At 61.3% G+C, this 15883-nt stretch overlaps 1 protein-coding gene across 4 annotated transcripts in view; it reads right to left on the reverse strand.

Moving 5' to 3' along the window:
• Window positions 1-13556, reverse strand: part of UVSSA (UV stimulated scaffold protein A) — a 32190-nt gene extending 18634 nt beyond the window's left edge. Inside the window, exons 1-8 of one of the 4 annotated variants that reach the window (XM_070264067.1) lie at window positions 13226-13254; window positions 12472-12565; window positions 11592-11691; window positions 9366-9696; window positions 8462-8582; window positions 7216-7563; window positions 6060-6172; window positions 5811-5939 (exon numbers count right to left, since the gene is read on the reverse strand). In XM_070264067.1, the coding sequence (XP_070120168.1) occupies window positions 5811-5939; window positions 6060-6172; window positions 7216-7563; window positions 8462-8582; window positions 9366-9696; window positions 11592-11689 (1140 nt within the window). In that variant the 5' untranslated portion in view covers window positions 11690-11691; window positions 12472-12565; window positions 13226-13254. Of the gene's footprint in view, window positions 1-5810; window positions 5940-6059; window positions 6173-7215; window positions 7564-8461; window positions 8583-9365; window positions 9697-11591; window positions 11692-12471; window positions 12591-13225 lie in introns of those variants that run through there. The other 3 variants (XM_070264068.1, XM_014738760.3, XM_023638536.2) reach the window with 3 other exon arrangements.
• Window positions 13557-15883: the final 2327 nt, after the last annotated feature.

The following is a 15883-nucleotide window of genomic DNA, read 5'->3' on the forward strand; positions in this document are numbered from 1 at the left end:
GACACAGCCGCCAAGCACGTCTGCAGCTGAGTGAGAATCTGAGAGTGATGCTGAAGCGAAACACCATGTTCAGAACGACTTCCCTTTCTCATCTCCTCTAAATGGGCAGCAGGAGGCAGCATCTCAAAAGGCGTCGCCATGGAAGCTGCACGAGCGCTGCGTCCAGCCTGCTGGGCGTGTGAGAGGTGGCTGCCTCCGCTGTGGGTCAAGAGATGCCTGGAGGTCCATTTCCAGGGTGAGGCTGGGGCCAAAAGCGTTGCTGAGTCTGCTGCAGCCAGACAGACACGTAAGGGTACATTTGTCAACATCATAGGACAGTGGCCTGAGTCTATGCTGCGGCCCTGAGGGACAGCCCTCGCCTCCTGGGGGGCCAAACTGGGGCTTGCCGCAGGATTCAGTGTGAGATGCGGCCTCAGTAGAGGCTTGGACCCAGTGCCACAGGACAGGGAGTGGCCAGTGTGAGTAGGTGCACAGGGAGCAGGCCACATTCTCACCCAGGCCACCTGTACTTCACACCTGGGCCACCTGCACTTCACACCTGGGGCACACGCACATCTCACCCAGGCCACCTGCACTTCACACCTGGGCCACCCGCACGTCTCACCCGGGCCATCTGCACTTCACACCTGGGCCACCGCACATCTCACCCGGGCCACCTGTACTTCACCTCTGGGGCACCTGCACGTCTCACTTGGGCTACATGCACACCTCACCTGGGCCCCCGGCACTTCACATAAACTGATGTCACGTGCAATGGAGTGTGCAATCACTTCCTGGTTACAGGGGCCTCCAGCTCCAGCTCAGGTGGCTCTCACTGCGTGACCCACAGAGAAAGCTAACTTGGGATGTGGGAGATACTTGCTCCTCTAGGGCCCAATTAACACCCGCTTTCCTCCCTCAGCCCAACCTGCTCAGGGGAGAGCACAGGTGGCCAGAATACCAGCCCCGGTCACAGGGGAGGGGTGGTGCTCACTGTGTGACACTGTGGACGGCATGTTTGGCAGTTCGACCTTGGGAGGAGGCCAAGGCCCACACAACTTTGCCCAGTCTTCTCTTCTGTAAATTGGAGTAATAATATAATCTACCTTCTAAGGCTGTTTTTGGAATCAAAGGGAGAATTCTACCTGAAGGTGTTCAGAAGAGAGCAGGGCTGTTCGGCGAAGGGAGATGGGAAGCAAGTGGACGTGCAGCAGGGCGGCAGAGCCTGGGCCAAGGCCGTGCTGCAGGGCTGGCGGAGCGAGAGGGATAGCCCTGAGCAGCAGGGCTCCGGCCAGGCCGCTGAGCCTCAGACGCCCTCCCAGTCCTCGGAGAACGGAGTGTGTGTGCAGACCCCTCCCCCAGCTCCAGCGCCGGCGCGGGCCTGGCCTTCAGCGTGATGGAAGGAGCGCGTCACCAGGAAGGTTGTTTACTGGCCCTGCCGTGCGCAAGGTCCCGACGCGGCTGATTTAGTTTTCCTGCTCCCTGGGGTGCCTGACGCGCCCAACATTTCATTCCCTGGGTTTCCTGCTCTGTCCTTTTCACCTACAGGAAGACAGCACTCACGGCTCCAACAGCACCGAGGGCCCGTCCCCACGACAGCAGAGAGCAGACCCCCAGCCTCACTGCCCTGGGCAGGAGGTGCTCTCCTCCAAAGACCAGTGTGGCGGGACAGGCTGGCCCAGAGGCAGCAGGCAGCCGGCCGGCAAGGAGGACCTCACGTAGCATGAAATGGACCAATTTCATGGTCAGCCTTTGGCGTGAGTGAGGATGTGTCGCTGTCAAGATCACATGGCTGCCACGTCAGACTGGAGATTGGTGAGTGGGTATTTTAGCCATTTAAACATATAACCCAATAATTTAAAAAAAACAACCCATGCTGCTGATACTTTAAATGGACTGATGCTTAAAATTATTTTTTTTCTGACTTACTCATTGGTGGGTAATTAATATTTTGTTAACTACAAAATACAAAGTCATTGGTGATTTGAGCTACACAAATGACAGGCAATTTAGAAATTTTCAAAGAATTTTTATCAGTTTAACGAATGTAGCAGCGCAGAGTGTCACACCTCTCCTACAACATCAAGGCTCGAAACTAATCCAACCAACAAGGCCCTGTGATCTACTTAAGATCCACCGCGGTCGGTGTCCACACGGCACCGACACAGACACGCACCACAAAACAAACCGCTAAACACAGTTAAACTGCTTAAATGTTTGTAAATGACAGAACATCGATTTCAAAAGGGAAACAATAGGCAGAAACCAATGGCAACAGACAGACAAAATGGGAAATCTGGGGGAAAAAAGGCACAGGCCGTGTTCCCGGGTCGGCTGTGGGGCAGCAGGTCCACAACGCGGGTCCCCCCAGCCTCTGAGGACAGGCTCCCGGCTGCTGTCCAGCGTCCAGGCTGCTGCCGTGCAGCTTCAGCCCCGAGCATCATGTTTGCTTCGGCCTCTTACGAGTTTCTCATAAGTCCTAACACATTTCACTCACGCGCCGTTCCCTGCTCAGCCCGCTGTCTACCAGCTACGAGGCCAGGCCCGCGTAGGTGGGAAACACCGAGGAAAGTGACTTAAACACAGGACGTTTCACTGGAAAACGCTCGAAGAACCTGCTCTTAATTCCTAATTCCCTGGAGCTCGCGGGCGGCCGCCTGCCCTGGGCGGGAGCAGATGTGCAGATACAGCCGCGTCTATTCCGGGAAGCAGCGCGCACCTGAGCGGGCACCGCCACTGCGCCGGGCGAGGCCCAATCGCTTCATCTCCAGGCGCCGCAGCTGCCAGCAGAACGAGCACAGTCTCCGAGGATTTCGGAGCAATGCCTTTACAATCGGTCTGTAGAGAAGCGTCCGCAGCCTCCACCAGGCTGACAGGGGCTGCGCGCGGCTCCCTCCCCCTGGAACCTCTTCCACCTGCAGCTGCACTGACAGGGCCCAGCAGCACGCCCCCCCCCCCACCCAAGGCCATTGGCCTCCTGGTGCAGGTCTGCTGGCTGGAGGGGGGCTGCAAGGGGTCCCGCACACGGTGGCACAGGGCCCTGGCTGGCTGCCCACCTCCACAGCGCCCCCTTCACCCTGACAGGAGCATTCAGACCTGGGTCCTCAGGTGAGCCTCACCCACCTTCAGAATGGACAGTGGTGTCTCCTCTAGAGGAAGTCCCGCCCCCCAAGCCCACTCCCACCTCAGGCAGCCCAGAGCCACCCCACTTGACACCCAGGCCCGGACACTCGATGCCACCCACAGGGAGGTGCGAGGGCCCCGGGGCCACGGTGGAGACAGCGCTGACCCTGGGCACAGCACCTAGTCCCACAGATGTGTGGGGGCAGTGCTGAGGGCTGCACTAGTGAGGTCTGAGTCACATGTGAGCTCAGAGGCGGGTGAGGTGCTGACAAGGGTGCACAGGCAGGCAGCCCCCAGCCCCTGGCCTGGCATACCGCCTTGTGGCCCCTGCCAGGCGCTGACTGGGCCCTGTACATGGCCCCCAGAGGAGGGCTCCTCCCGCATGGGAGGCCTGAGCCCCTGCAGTCTCCATGAGTGCTCAGGGTGTCCACCTGCAAGAGGACTCATCCCGGGGGCCAGCCGCCCACTGACACCCAGCGGGGCCGAGGGTGAGCCAGCCACACAGGAGTGCCTCGTGCCCCCCAGGCTCTGGGGTGCCCAGATGCAGCTTCCGGGACATGCTGACGCTCAAGCCCCAGCTCCAAGCCCTGGAGTCGGAGCCCCACTCAGCCCGTCAGGAGACCTGCCCTTGTCTGGCAGGAGCCCTAGAGGAGACTGTGGAGTTGTGAGATGAGAGCGGGGCAGTGGCAGGCCATCCAGAAGGTTCTGCTGCCAGCTTGGGGCTCGGAGTCTTGCCAGCCCTAGCAGTGCTGCTGGTCCCCAAGGGACGGTGTGGGCTGGCCCTGGGCCTGGCGGGACAACATCATGCTGCCCAGCAACCCCTTGTGGCTTCTGGGCTCTTCCCCCAGGATGCCCACTGCACAGAAAAGGAGGGAGCCGGCCTCGGTGTGTCAGTCCCACTCCTCCAGACACAGCCACGGAGAGGTAGCCTTTGTGCAAAACAGGCCAGTCCTCAGGCCACTGAGAAGGGGGTGCACAGGGAAGGCACCCCAAACCCTACACCCTCCCTGCTCTCAGGCCCAGCCCTCTGCTGACGCCATGGCCCCGAGTCTGCTAAGGGTTAAAAATACACTCCTCCCGAAGTTCTAGGACACGCTGACCAGGTCAACCTCTTCCTCCCCTGACCAGAAACTGGTCTTTTTTACAGCAAAAAAAGCTTCTTGGTTAAAATTCACAAAAGCAATTTACCTCTAGTTAAGTTACATGCCCAGTGAAGCTCCATGAGGAGCTGATGACCACCCACGTCTGCAGGCGCCCACTGGCTGGTCACCCCCGCGCCCGGCTGCTTACACCTGCACCCAGCTACTTACCCCTGTGCCATCCACCAGGTTTGCTGCAAGTTTCCTGGGACTCTCTGGCTTTGCGTGAGAAGGGCAGGAGCGCCCTCTGCCGGTCCCTGGGGGCCGCACACCCCACAAAGTTGAGGGCAGATGGTGAGTTGGCACCCAAGACTCCTGGGAAACCCTGCTGCTCAGAAACCCACCCAGTTCTCGCAGGCCCCACAGCAGCCGGTGGCGGGGCGCTGCGATGGGGCAGCCAGCAGCCCCCTGGGGGAAAGGACACTGGGTGTCAAGACCTAGGGTGTTGGCCACTCTCGGTTCTAGGTCTGAGCGGCTTTGAACTTGATCTTTTCCTCAGCAAGGAATGGCGTCCTTCCCACCCAGAACTTCCTTCAGAAACAAGGAGTTTCTGGCGCTGCCCCCAGAACCACGCCCCGCCCTACTCCAGGTCGCAGGGGGTGTGAAGCTGGTGAACGGGCTGGGGGCTGTGGCCCAGGTTCGGTCGGGGCGAGGAGGGGGCCTGGGGTGGCAGACAAGGGCTGCCATGCTGAGTGGGACGGCTCTGGCTCCTCTGCTCCTGATGGCTCGGCTGCTCCCTCCCTGCTGGCACTCCCCACGACACTGACACCAGGAGGACCCAGCTCTCAGGTCCCTTTCAGGTGTTAAGGTCCGTGCCAGCGGGCGGGGCCCTGCCCTGCCCCATCTGCAGCAGCCGGCCCGGATGCCACCGTCTCTGAGGCTCGGGGGTCACTGATCGGGTGCCTGGTATCCTGGGAGCGGGTGGGTTTCACCCTCACCCCATCACCAAGGGTCCCCATTCAGGCCACGCACCACCCTCAGCCTGCTCCTGCTCCACGTGCCTTGCTTGGGATGCGGCTCTCAGAGGACCAGCTCCTCTCTTGCACACCCCAAGGTCCTTGCGAGGCCTGTGGGCTCCACATGCCCAGCAAACGGTCGCCTTGGCCATCCTCCCCAAAGTGGGCACCAGCCCCCACGTTCACCCCGAATGGTTGCCGGAACTCTGCCGTGGGGCCTGCCTGGGATGGTGGCAGTGCCACCTCCCTGGGCTGGGGGCACAGCCTCTGCGTAAGCCCGGAGGGGACGTCCTGACTGTGTCCCAAACGCCCCCTGCACCGCGTGCTTGGCTACAATGCCGGGGATGGAATCTCGCTCTCCAACTAGAACCTTCTACCCACTCCCCTAGCTCGCTCACCACGCTCTCCTGCCCCAGACCCCATCCTAGTCCCTCCGTTTATAGGGAAATGCCTGGACTGTGGCCTCTGGTCCTCGAGTCCAGGGCTTCCATTTCTAAAAGTCAGTTCTGAGTGAAAAAGGAACCGGAATGTTCTGGAGCCCCAGCAACTCCTGCTTGCTTAGAGGATCAGAGAGAGATCCCCTCGCTGCCTCCCGCCTGCGGGTGGCACTCACCTCCCTCCTGTGCACCCCCTCGGGCTCGATGTCCAGCTCCTGGGATCTCCTCAGGGCAGTTTCCAATTCCGCCTTCAGGTCAATGGCGCCCTCCAAGTGTCCGCCGTGGACGCCTGCGCGGGTGAACAGCTGCCAACGAGGGGGCACGTCACACAGGCAGGCGGGCGCCCTCCCCTTACCCCTGGGGCACCCTCTGAACGCCTGTGGCACCCTGCTTGCCCAGCACTCCCACACGGGGAGTGCCCTCACCTGGACCCAGGAGCACACGGCGGGCAGGAACTTGTTCCGAATGAGCTTGAGCGCGTCCCGGGCCGAGTGGATGACGGCGCAGTTGTCCTCGTCCTCCCGCACCCGCAGGCTGTCTGCAACGAGGGGCGCAGGGTCACCAGGGCGACTGAGGGCCCAGGGCGGTCACACAGCACCACGGACAGGACCACTCGCACTTCTGCCCATCCCCACGCTGGCCAGGCATCACCTGGACCCAAACCTAACACCCGAGAAGGAGATTTGCTGCTTTACGATTCTGGTCAAGACCACTATGGCCTGACCCCAAGGCCTCCCTCCAGCAGCCTGAGAGCCCCATGGCATTCGCAGGGCCAAACAGATCCAGCCTGTCCATCGAGACTGCAGCAGCCCCGAGACCCTACCCACCCTGCCCTCAGGACGGAGGCCCTACCCGCCCCTCGGCCGCAGGTCCTCCCTCGGAGCCCTGCCACCCGGCCGTTCCCTCGCCTCACCCCAGCCCCAGCCCAGCCATCCACTCCAGGTCAGACAGCAGTCAGTTCCTCAGTCAGTTCCTCAGGGCTCACAGGGCTCAAGGTGGGGGGGGCGGCCAAGTCCTCTCAGAGTGAAGGAGCCTAGACACCCCCACCCACCGTACCTAAAGGCCCCACTGCTCCCCACACCCACACAGGGAGCCGGTGCCATGAGGCCCCCCAGGCCGAGGCAGCCCAGCCACACAGAGAAACCACAGTCTTTACCCCCCCTCCACCCCGCGGCTAGAACGCTGGGGCCACATGGGGCTCTGTGTGTCACCACCCGTCATCACAAACACGGGACAGGCCATTTCTCATTCACGTTTCCTCCCAGGCAAGAGCGGGTGATGCCTGACTCCTGGCAGCCGCCCTCTGACCCCGGCAGGCCTGTGCGCGAGCAGCACGCCCGCAGCCTCCCAGGGCTCCCTGTCACTCAGAGCACCAAGCCCACCCAGCCGCCACAGGACCCACGGCCTCCAGGCACCCCTCACCCCAGCCTTGGGGGTCCCTGCCCTGCTCACAGCCCAAGAAGTCTGAGCTCTCGGCAGTGTTCCTGTGGCCCGTGGCTAAGGAAGCTGGCATAGGGGCAGCCTGGGCCGAGCAGTGAGGGAGAGCCCCGACCAGCCTGTGGGAGCCGGGGAGCCGGGTACCTGAGGAGAGCTCCACGTCCAGCGTGTACTTGTGGGAGCCCAGCCCGTGGCGCCGCACAAACCCTTCCTGGTCGCTGTCCTCATCCTCGTCCTCGTCCTCTGAGGGCGGCCCCTCCCTGCTGGTGGCTCCTGGGTGGCGCGCACAGGTGGGCAAGGTCTTGCTGCAGCAGGGCTGCTCCTCGTCCTCGTGGTTGGGGGCGGCAGCCTGGTGGGGTCTGCCCTCCGCAGACACACTGGAGGCAGCAGCGGGCACGGCAGCCCCCGGGCTCGGGGCCAGGTCAAAAGGCAGCAGCAGCCTGAAGCAGCTCTCCACCTCCGTGAGGCAGCGCCGGATCTCCTCGGACATTTCTGCAAAGACCAGGACGCTGCCTGTCAGGTCCCATCAGCAGAACGGCACCAGCTGCCCAGCAGGCCCGCTGTCGGGGGAGGGTCATGTGCCAGCAGGTGGCGGCTGCCCACACCCTCGGGCTTCTTCCTCCCCTCCACACAGGCCGGCGCCCTGGTGCGCACAGCGGGGCGAGGCCCCCCTCCAGGGCATCCTGGGTAATGCCCAGGTCTGGACTCGCCCTGTGGCAGTGGCTCGTTGGCACGTCTGTGAATATCAAATAGGATAAGCCGACACGGGCAGAACTTCCGGAAGGGAGTAGCCAGCCGAGAGCCATCAGGACACAGGCCACTTCCCAGGCGCTTAGTCTGAGCACACCCCCACTGGCCCGCTCTGGCTGCCCACTTGGGATCTCCCTGGGGCCAGACCAGCTCCCTCCTGGGGGCACAGCGGCAGCTTTGCAGCCTTTTCTGAGGCTGGGTTTCCCAGAAGGGCCTTCAGCCAGGGCCGCCTCCTGCATCCCTCACACCCCGGCTTCCTCTCACCAGAAGGCCGCCAGAAAGCAAATGGTGGGGTCTTTGGAAGAGGCCCTGAGATGAACGGGTGGGGACGCTCATCTCCCGCTCCCTGGCCTGAGCAGCCTTAGGGGAAGTGGTTGTCCCCAGCATGACCACCAGGGGGCGAGGGAGAGGTGTGGACGGCCTGCAGGGGCCCCTCCCAGCCCCAGGGTCAGAGCATCTTGCGGCAGGGCTGGGTCTGTGGCCAAGCGCCTCCCCCAGGCCCCAACGTGAAGGTCTCTGCCCAGCTTGTTTGCCTGTCGGTCCTCCCCCTGCCCCGGGGCAGACATGTGGCAGGAGGATGGACGGGCTGGACGCAGCCCTGGGAGCACTGCCTGGGAGGGAGGGGTGGGCGGGGACTCACCCTCCATCTGCTTCGCGGCCCGCTCAGACCTTTCCCTGTAGATTTTATCCAAACGCTTCTGCTTCTCCTCTTCTCGCTTTCTCTCTGCCAGAGTCCGAGCATTCACATCTTGAAAATCCACCTGAGAAATCGAGACAAAGATTGGACCTGACCTAAAGAAAACCAAAGTGAAAAGTGGGCCTGAGGCCGCAGCAGCGCACGGCCAGGGCCTCTGTGGGGCTCTTAAGATCGCAGCATTTTAAAACGCAAGGAAATACACTTAACTATGATGTTTCGTCCCTGGAAAGAACACAGCCAGCAGCATTTCCTAACAAACGACATAAAAAGACTCCAGCTGTGAGCACACGCAGGTGGGAAAGCAGCCTGCTCGCCCGATCAGCATGGAAGGCAGGCTGCTGGCCAGACCCAGGGCCTGAAAACACCACCGGAGAATGGACCTCAGACATGTGGCCAGAGAGGCAGCACCCACAGGCCACGAGCGAGCTGAGACTGGGCAGCCACACTGGGCAAGGCCTGGACCAGTGAGAGAGGGGGCAGCAGCCAGTCCTGGTGGGTTTCATCCACCCAGCACCAGCCAGAGCCACAGGGACCCAGGCGGGAACTCGCAGTGCACAGCAAGACGGGTCCCAGAGAGTGCTCGCTGTCAGAGGAGAGGCTGCGTCTGAGAAGCTGCCTCTCACTTTTCCTCTTTTCGCCCCTGACCCTTCGGAAACTAGGTCCACAGGCTCAGCTCCACGCACACGAGGGGATGGGCTTACGCTCTTCTTCCCAAAGCTGCCCCACCCTCTTAGGAGTCCTGACCCCCACCTGCTGGTTGCTCTCAGGCCTGCTCCCCACAACCCGCCCAGCAGCTAGGGGCCGGGTGAGTCTCTTCCCCATGACAGCACAGCGCGAGGCTGCCCACCTGCTTGTTGTGTCTCAGGAAGTGGTAGCCCAAGGCGAGCTTCTTGTAGGCCGAGCCATACTTCTCGTTCCACACCTGGACGGCCCGGGTGGTGGCCTGCCTCAGCCTCTGGGCCACCTCCCTGGGGGGCGGCAGGGGATGCTCGTGGTCGGTGCCCAGGGTGAGCTCCAGGAACTCCTGGAAGTCGGAGATGACCAGCACCCGGAACTGGTGGGACCTGGCGAAGAGCTCGTCCACAATCTGGAAGGCGGAGAGACGGATCTCGGCGTGTTCCTGGCTCAGCTGGGCCTTCAGCAGATGGTAGGCGTGGCCAAGCTGTTCATCTGAAGACCTGGGGACCGAGCCGTCCTCACCAAGCGCCCGGCGCTTGAGGACAAACTAGCTAAAAGCACAGGCGGCAGGTACGTGCGCCCTGAGTCCTCTCCCTTCTTCAGAGCAGGGTGGACAAGCTACCCCCCGCGTGCCAAATCAGCCCTGCCTGTTTCTGCGTGGCCCACGAGGCAAGAACGCCTTTTACATTTTTATTTTACATTTTTAAATAGTTGAAACAAATCAAAAGGAAAATACTTCGTGACATGTGCAGATTCAGATGAGGTTCAGTGTCAGTGCCCACAAGGTTCCACTGGACACAACCGCCTGCAGCCTAAAGTTCTCACCAGCCAACCATCACAGAGAGTCACAGAGAAAGCTGTGGAGATGAAGAAAGAAACCCCCAACAGGGTGCATGGGGAAGGCCTGCAGGGGGGCTCCCGCCCATCACACGTGGTCAGTTATACCAAACAGAAGGAGGAGGCTTCTCTGCTGAAGGAAGACTGCCCCCCCATAGCTCAGCCAATGGGAAAAGCCACAGCTCAGCCAATGAGAGATGCCGAAGCTCAGCCAATGGGAAATGCCACAGCTCAGCCAATGAGAGATGCCGAAGCTCAGCCAATGAGAAATGCTGCAGCCTAACCAACGAGAAATGCCACAGCTCAGCCAATGGGAAATGCCACAGCTCAGCCAATGGGAAACGCCACAGCTCAGCCAATGGGAAACGCCACAGCTCAGCCAATGGGAAACGCCACAGCTCAGCCAATGGGGAACGCCACAGCTCAGCCAATGGGAAACGCCACAGCTCAGCCAATGAGAAGCCGCTGCCGCCCTGAACTGTTACTTTCCCCCAATGGACCTTCCTTTAGAACAGCCACCTCCCTCCCATTTCTCTATAAAAGCAGCTCCTTTGTTCTCTGGATTTGTCTATGGCTCGCCAGAGTGTGCACGTCATGAGCCGCGATTCTTTTCGCTCTTCTCAAATAAATTTGGCTTTTCAAGTCGACAAAGTCAGCTGTGCCTGCACAAAGGCTCATAGGAGACGTCAGCCCAAGTGGAGACCACATGGCCCAGCCTCCCCTGCAGGTGCGGCCAGGTGACAGGAGAGGGAAGGGTCTGTGGCCTCCTGGGAGCTGCCCTGGGAAGGAGCTGGCCCATGCCCTCATGCTGCTTCTCTTCCTGCCCCCCCACCACCTGCCCTGTAAGCCACTGCTTTTATTGAGTTTTCTGGGGCATACAGTGAAACCTACTCTGAGGTGAAATTTTTTTATCAAAATGTAAATACTTCATCACTTAATCACTTAAATTCTCCTGTCTTGCAAATACAGGACAAGGATCATCAGTAAAAGTTGGCTTTTGTTCTGTGTCTGAAAAGTTCTCAGTAGATCCCAGCTGACGCCATCCACAGAGGGAGAGACGAGAGCCGTGGATGCTCTAAAGGCAGACAGATCCCGTTGAGGAGCAACCTGCCATCTGTGACCTCTAACCTTCCTGCCATCACACATTGCAACAGTAAAGAAAAAGACGCACAACTAACCTATGAGTCACATGTGTGCACTCATTAATGACGAGCTCTATCACACACACGCACACAGGAGAGTGAACACAGACACTGCTCACAGTCCTCATACATTCTCCCCACATGCACACCCCCACCCTGGGGCCACTGCCCCCGACCGTGACCATCTGCCAGCATGGGCACTGCAGGGTCCTGGGGAAAAAAACGTCCAGGGCATGCTGTTCCTTTGCTGGTTCTTTCCCAGCAGAGAGAGGCGATTGTGGGGGCAGGCAGGGGAGGGCTGAGATATAGGCAGGTAATGGAAGGCCTGACCCCAGGGGAAGCCCATCAATTTCCCAGGGTGTCACGGATTTGCTGGGCCAGGCAGTCACCATGAAATGCCGAACCTTAAGACATACTTGCAAATTTTTTTCAGTTCCTTCATTTTCTCAGGATTCAGTTGGGGTTCTCCGGAAGTTGTGAGCTCTTCTACCAACTCTGAAAGTTTTTGATCCATATCTGGAAATATGTAACAGAGACACTAAATGGCTATCTAATCCTTCACAGTTCTTGCTTTTATTAACAAACATTTACCGAGCTCTGCTGTATGCCAGGCACTGGGGGGGCTGCAAAGCTGGGGTCCTCATGCCCTGGCCTCTGTGAGGTGACCTCCTGGATGTTCACATGTAACTTTCAAGGTGATATTCCAGGTGAGGCCAAGGCGCTCCTGGTGGTGACTAGGGAGAACACAGCCACAGACCAGGAACCCTGGAGACCTACAATCACACAGGGCCCCAGGTGCTGCAGGATGGCTGCACTTGGCTACACACGTGTGTTAAATGAAGAAATACAATTGTCTAAATTATACTTAAATTAACTTTTCCCAAACGTGACTGTAGCACTTTCTCATTTGCCAACACTCTTCATTCACGACCCACAAGACAGCCTCTGGAGACCGCAGAGTGAGTTGCTGCCAACTTTTGTAACAAGAGACCCGATTTGCACCTGGGGAGCCACCTGGAGGCCAGGTGCAGAGCTAGCAGAGGCAAGTGGACCCAAGGTGCCAGCGCTGAGGGCACTGGAGAAACGCAAGAAGGAAAGGGCTGGGGTTGGGGTAGGCCGGACATATCTGTTGCTCAGCAGGACTGAGCCTAGGGGCAGCCTGGATGCCTGGCTGGCTGGAAGGCTTTATTTGACGGAAGGAGGGACCCAGATGGGCAGCTGCACAGGGGCTCTCAGCAGCACTGGCAAATAGTAACGTTTAATCGCTGACACCAGGTCAATACACACTCAACAGACCCTGGGGGCTGGGGCCGAGCGCCTGCACCGCCGAGCAACCCCAATGCCTGTAGACCTCCTCCAGGTGGACTTGGTCTGCTCCCTAAGCCGGGGGCTTCCCGGGGAGGAGAGACATCCTGAGAAGAGGGAAGATATAGCCCAGGGAGGAGCGGGAGGAGGAGGAGGGAGCATTGGCCCTGGGAGGAGGAGAGGGAGGAAGAGGGAGAGAGGAAAGGGGAGGAGGGGGAGGAGGAGGAAGAGAAGGAGGGAGTGTTGGTTCTGGGAGGAGGCGGGTAGGGGGAAGAGGGAGGAGGGAGGAAGGAGGAGAAGAGGAGGGGAAGGAGGAGGAAGAAGAGGAGGGGAAGGAGGAGGCAGGGGAGGAGGGAGAGGAGGAGGCAGGGGAGGACGAAGGGGAGGAGGAGAGGGAAGGAGGAGGCAGGGGAGGAGGGAGAGGAGGAGGGGGTATGGGGAGGACGGAAGGGAGGAGGAGAGGGAAGGAGGAGGCAGGGGAGGAGGGGGAAAGGAGGGGGAAAGGAGGGGGAAGGGGAGGAGGGAGAGGAGGGGGGTATGGGGAGGACGAAGGGGAGGAGGAGAGGGAAGGAGGAGGCAGGGGAGGAGGGAGAGGGGAAAGAGGTGGCGGGGGCTTCGGCCCGGGGAGGCAGAAGGGGGGGCAGGGGGGGCAGGGGCGGCCCGGGAAGGGGCCCGCCCTCCGACCCCGCCCCGCCAAACCCGGCCGCAACCCCCGGCCCCCGGGAGGAACTAGACGCGACCCCACCCGGCAGCACAGAAACCTCAGCACCTACCGCGGGACCAGGCCGGTCGCCTCGCCCCGCCCCTTCCGGCGGCGGGCCCGCCCTCGTCACGTGCCCCATATCTCTACAGTCATTGGTTCGCCCTGGTCTGGGCGGTGCAGGAACGAAGGTCAGCGCGTTGACCACCGCACCTACCGCGAGACGCGGCCGCTCTCACCTTAGCCTCGCCCCTTCCTGCGGGGGATCCGCCCACTTCCGGTCACGTGTCCCCGAGTTCGGCAGTCTATGGCTCGTTTTCACCGTGGAGGCGTGGTGTCGGGGCCGAGGTCTGCGCGGTGACGCAAGCGCGCTCCCGGCGGAGGCGGAGCGCCCAGGGAAGGCGACGCGCGAGAAAAAGGAGGCGGGAGGGCGCGGCAAGTCCTTAAAGGGGCCGCGGGCGCGGGCGCCGGGGCTGGGCTTGTCCCCCGGGTGCGAGCTCGGGGTTCTCCCCGCGGCCGCCAGGAGGCCTGCGGTCCCCGGGCGGTGCCCCTGGGATGGCCGGGGTGGAGCGGGTGCGCGTTTCTCCCGGGAGCACCGGAGCCCGCGTCCCCCGCTCGCCCCCTACGCTGCCAGGAGAGGCGGAGGGCTCCCGGGCCGGGATGGGGGTCGCGCCGGGCTCCTCCTGGTCAGGCGTGGGGTTGGGGTCCCCAAGGGCCCTGAGGCGGAGGTGTGGGCCTAGGATGAGGCTTCAGGGAGTGAAAGAGGGCGGCTTTAGGGGTCCGGAGAGGAGGGTCCGGCTGGGAGGGTCGGCGGGCTGCGCGTGCGGGGCGCTGGGCAGGGAGGGGCGGAGTGAGCAGGTCCCCGCAGGCGCCTCCAGCCCCTTCTTCCTACCCCGTCACCAGACTCCCCTGCCCCTGCCCCGCCCCTTCCTCGAGGGTTTGCGCCCACTCTGTCATCAGAGGCGTCGCCCGCTGGCCACACTTCCCAGGGTCAAGTGTCAGCCCGGGGAGCATCTCTGTGTGGGTGGACCGCCTCCCCGGACCCACTGGCCGGGCCCCTCCCTGGCTTCGTCTTTCTCCAGGACGCCCCTCGCCGCCTGCATCTGGGTGGAGGCCTTGGGGTGGCCTCCGCGGGGCCGTGGGCTGGTGGAAACAGTGGGCTCACGTCCTGGGAGGCTGGGGAACTGGACATCCTGTTTGTTGTTTGCTCCTCCTGCAGCCCAGGAACGCTAGGGCAGCCAGACGACACCCCCAGGCCCAGACCCATGGTCCAGCCACCCTTGACATGTGCACCCAGGTTTTCCCCAGGCATCCCAACCCTATTCGGCCACCACCTGCCCTCTAGGGCTCCCAGCCAGCTGCCCAGAGGAGGACCCTGGGAGTTGCTCCCAGCACCCACTCACAGCCAGGCCACGGTGAGATGCTTACCTCCTCCTCTGCCTGGAGGTGCTGTCCCCTCACCGCCCATGCCCACTGCACCTGCCCCCTCATGGCCCAAGGGGCCTTCTCAAAGGGCAGGGCTGGTGGCCTCACCCCCAGCTTGGAGTCTGCACTCTGCTCTCCCATCTTGCTGTGTGCTCTAGCCTCAGGGCCTTTGCACACGCTTTGACCCCAGCCCAGCACTGTGCCCTCATACTACAGGTGGTGCTGTCACCAGCCTCAACAGGACCCCTCCACCATCAGCTTTGTCTCTGCCCTTCCCGCAGGGAGGCCCCTGGTGCCTGGGGGTCGTCAGTGCCCAGCACAGCACCACCACAAACAGGTGCTCAGGAAGCAGATTGGGTGTTTTCTAGGACCTGGGGAGGTGGCAGAATGGGATGAAAGCACTAAAGACACAGGCCCCAGGACATTCATGGACACAGCAGCGCTGTTCTTAATGGCAGAAGGCGGAAACAGCCTGAATGTCCATCCACAGGTGACGGATGAACAAACCATCCTCCAGCCTTAAAAAGGCGTGAAGCGCTGACGTGTGTGACACAGACACACCTTAAGACACGATGCTCAGTGAGAAGCTGGACGAAGAAGCCAGCCACGGTGCGATTCTCCTTACCTGAAACGTCCAGAAGAGGCAAAGCCACCGAGACAGAAAGCAGACAGTAGTTGTGGGGGCGGGTGGGTGACGGGGAGTGACTGCTGATGGCACAGATGGTCTTTCCAGGGTGACGAACATGACCCAGAAGTCGCAGAAGTGGCTGCACCAGCTCACTGCTGTGCTGGAACATTGAGTCGTACGTTTTAAAAGGGTGGCTCGGATGGTACATGAATTCCATCCCAATAAGGCAGTTATGGAAGCGAGGAAGAGCGCTGAGCGCCCGGCCCTGACAGCCCTCCCTGAGCGCTGGGCCCTGGGCCTGTGGTTTGCTCCACGCAGCCGTCGGGGCTCCCTGCATCTCCTGAGGGCAATTTTGTTTTCTGATCTATGCGATTGGTCTCGTTGGCACAAAAGCACGCTGTTTGTCCTGTGCTGACAAAGCTGGTCTCTCTGCCCGCTGCTCTCCCCGGCCTGCTGCGTTCGCGGCTCCCCTTTTGTGGCAGGATTCCTGGAAAGAGCTGTCCACTCACCTCACTCTCCACTGCACCCATGTCCCCAGGTTGCCTGTGACATCTGCGTGGCTCAATCCAGTCTCCCATCCTGAGCCGCCCTCGTCTCAGCTGAGGGGTGGACGTCCGTCCTTCCACTCACTCGGGCCAACAACTGGAGAA

This window comes from Equus caballus, chromosome 3 (assembly GCF_041296265.1).
Source record: "Equus caballus isolate H_3958 breed thoroughbred chromosome 3, TB-T2T, whole genome shotgun sequence".
NCBI classification, from domain to species: domain Eukaryota; kingdom Metazoa; phylum Chordata; class Mammalia; order Perissodactyla; family Equidae; genus Equus; species Equus caballus.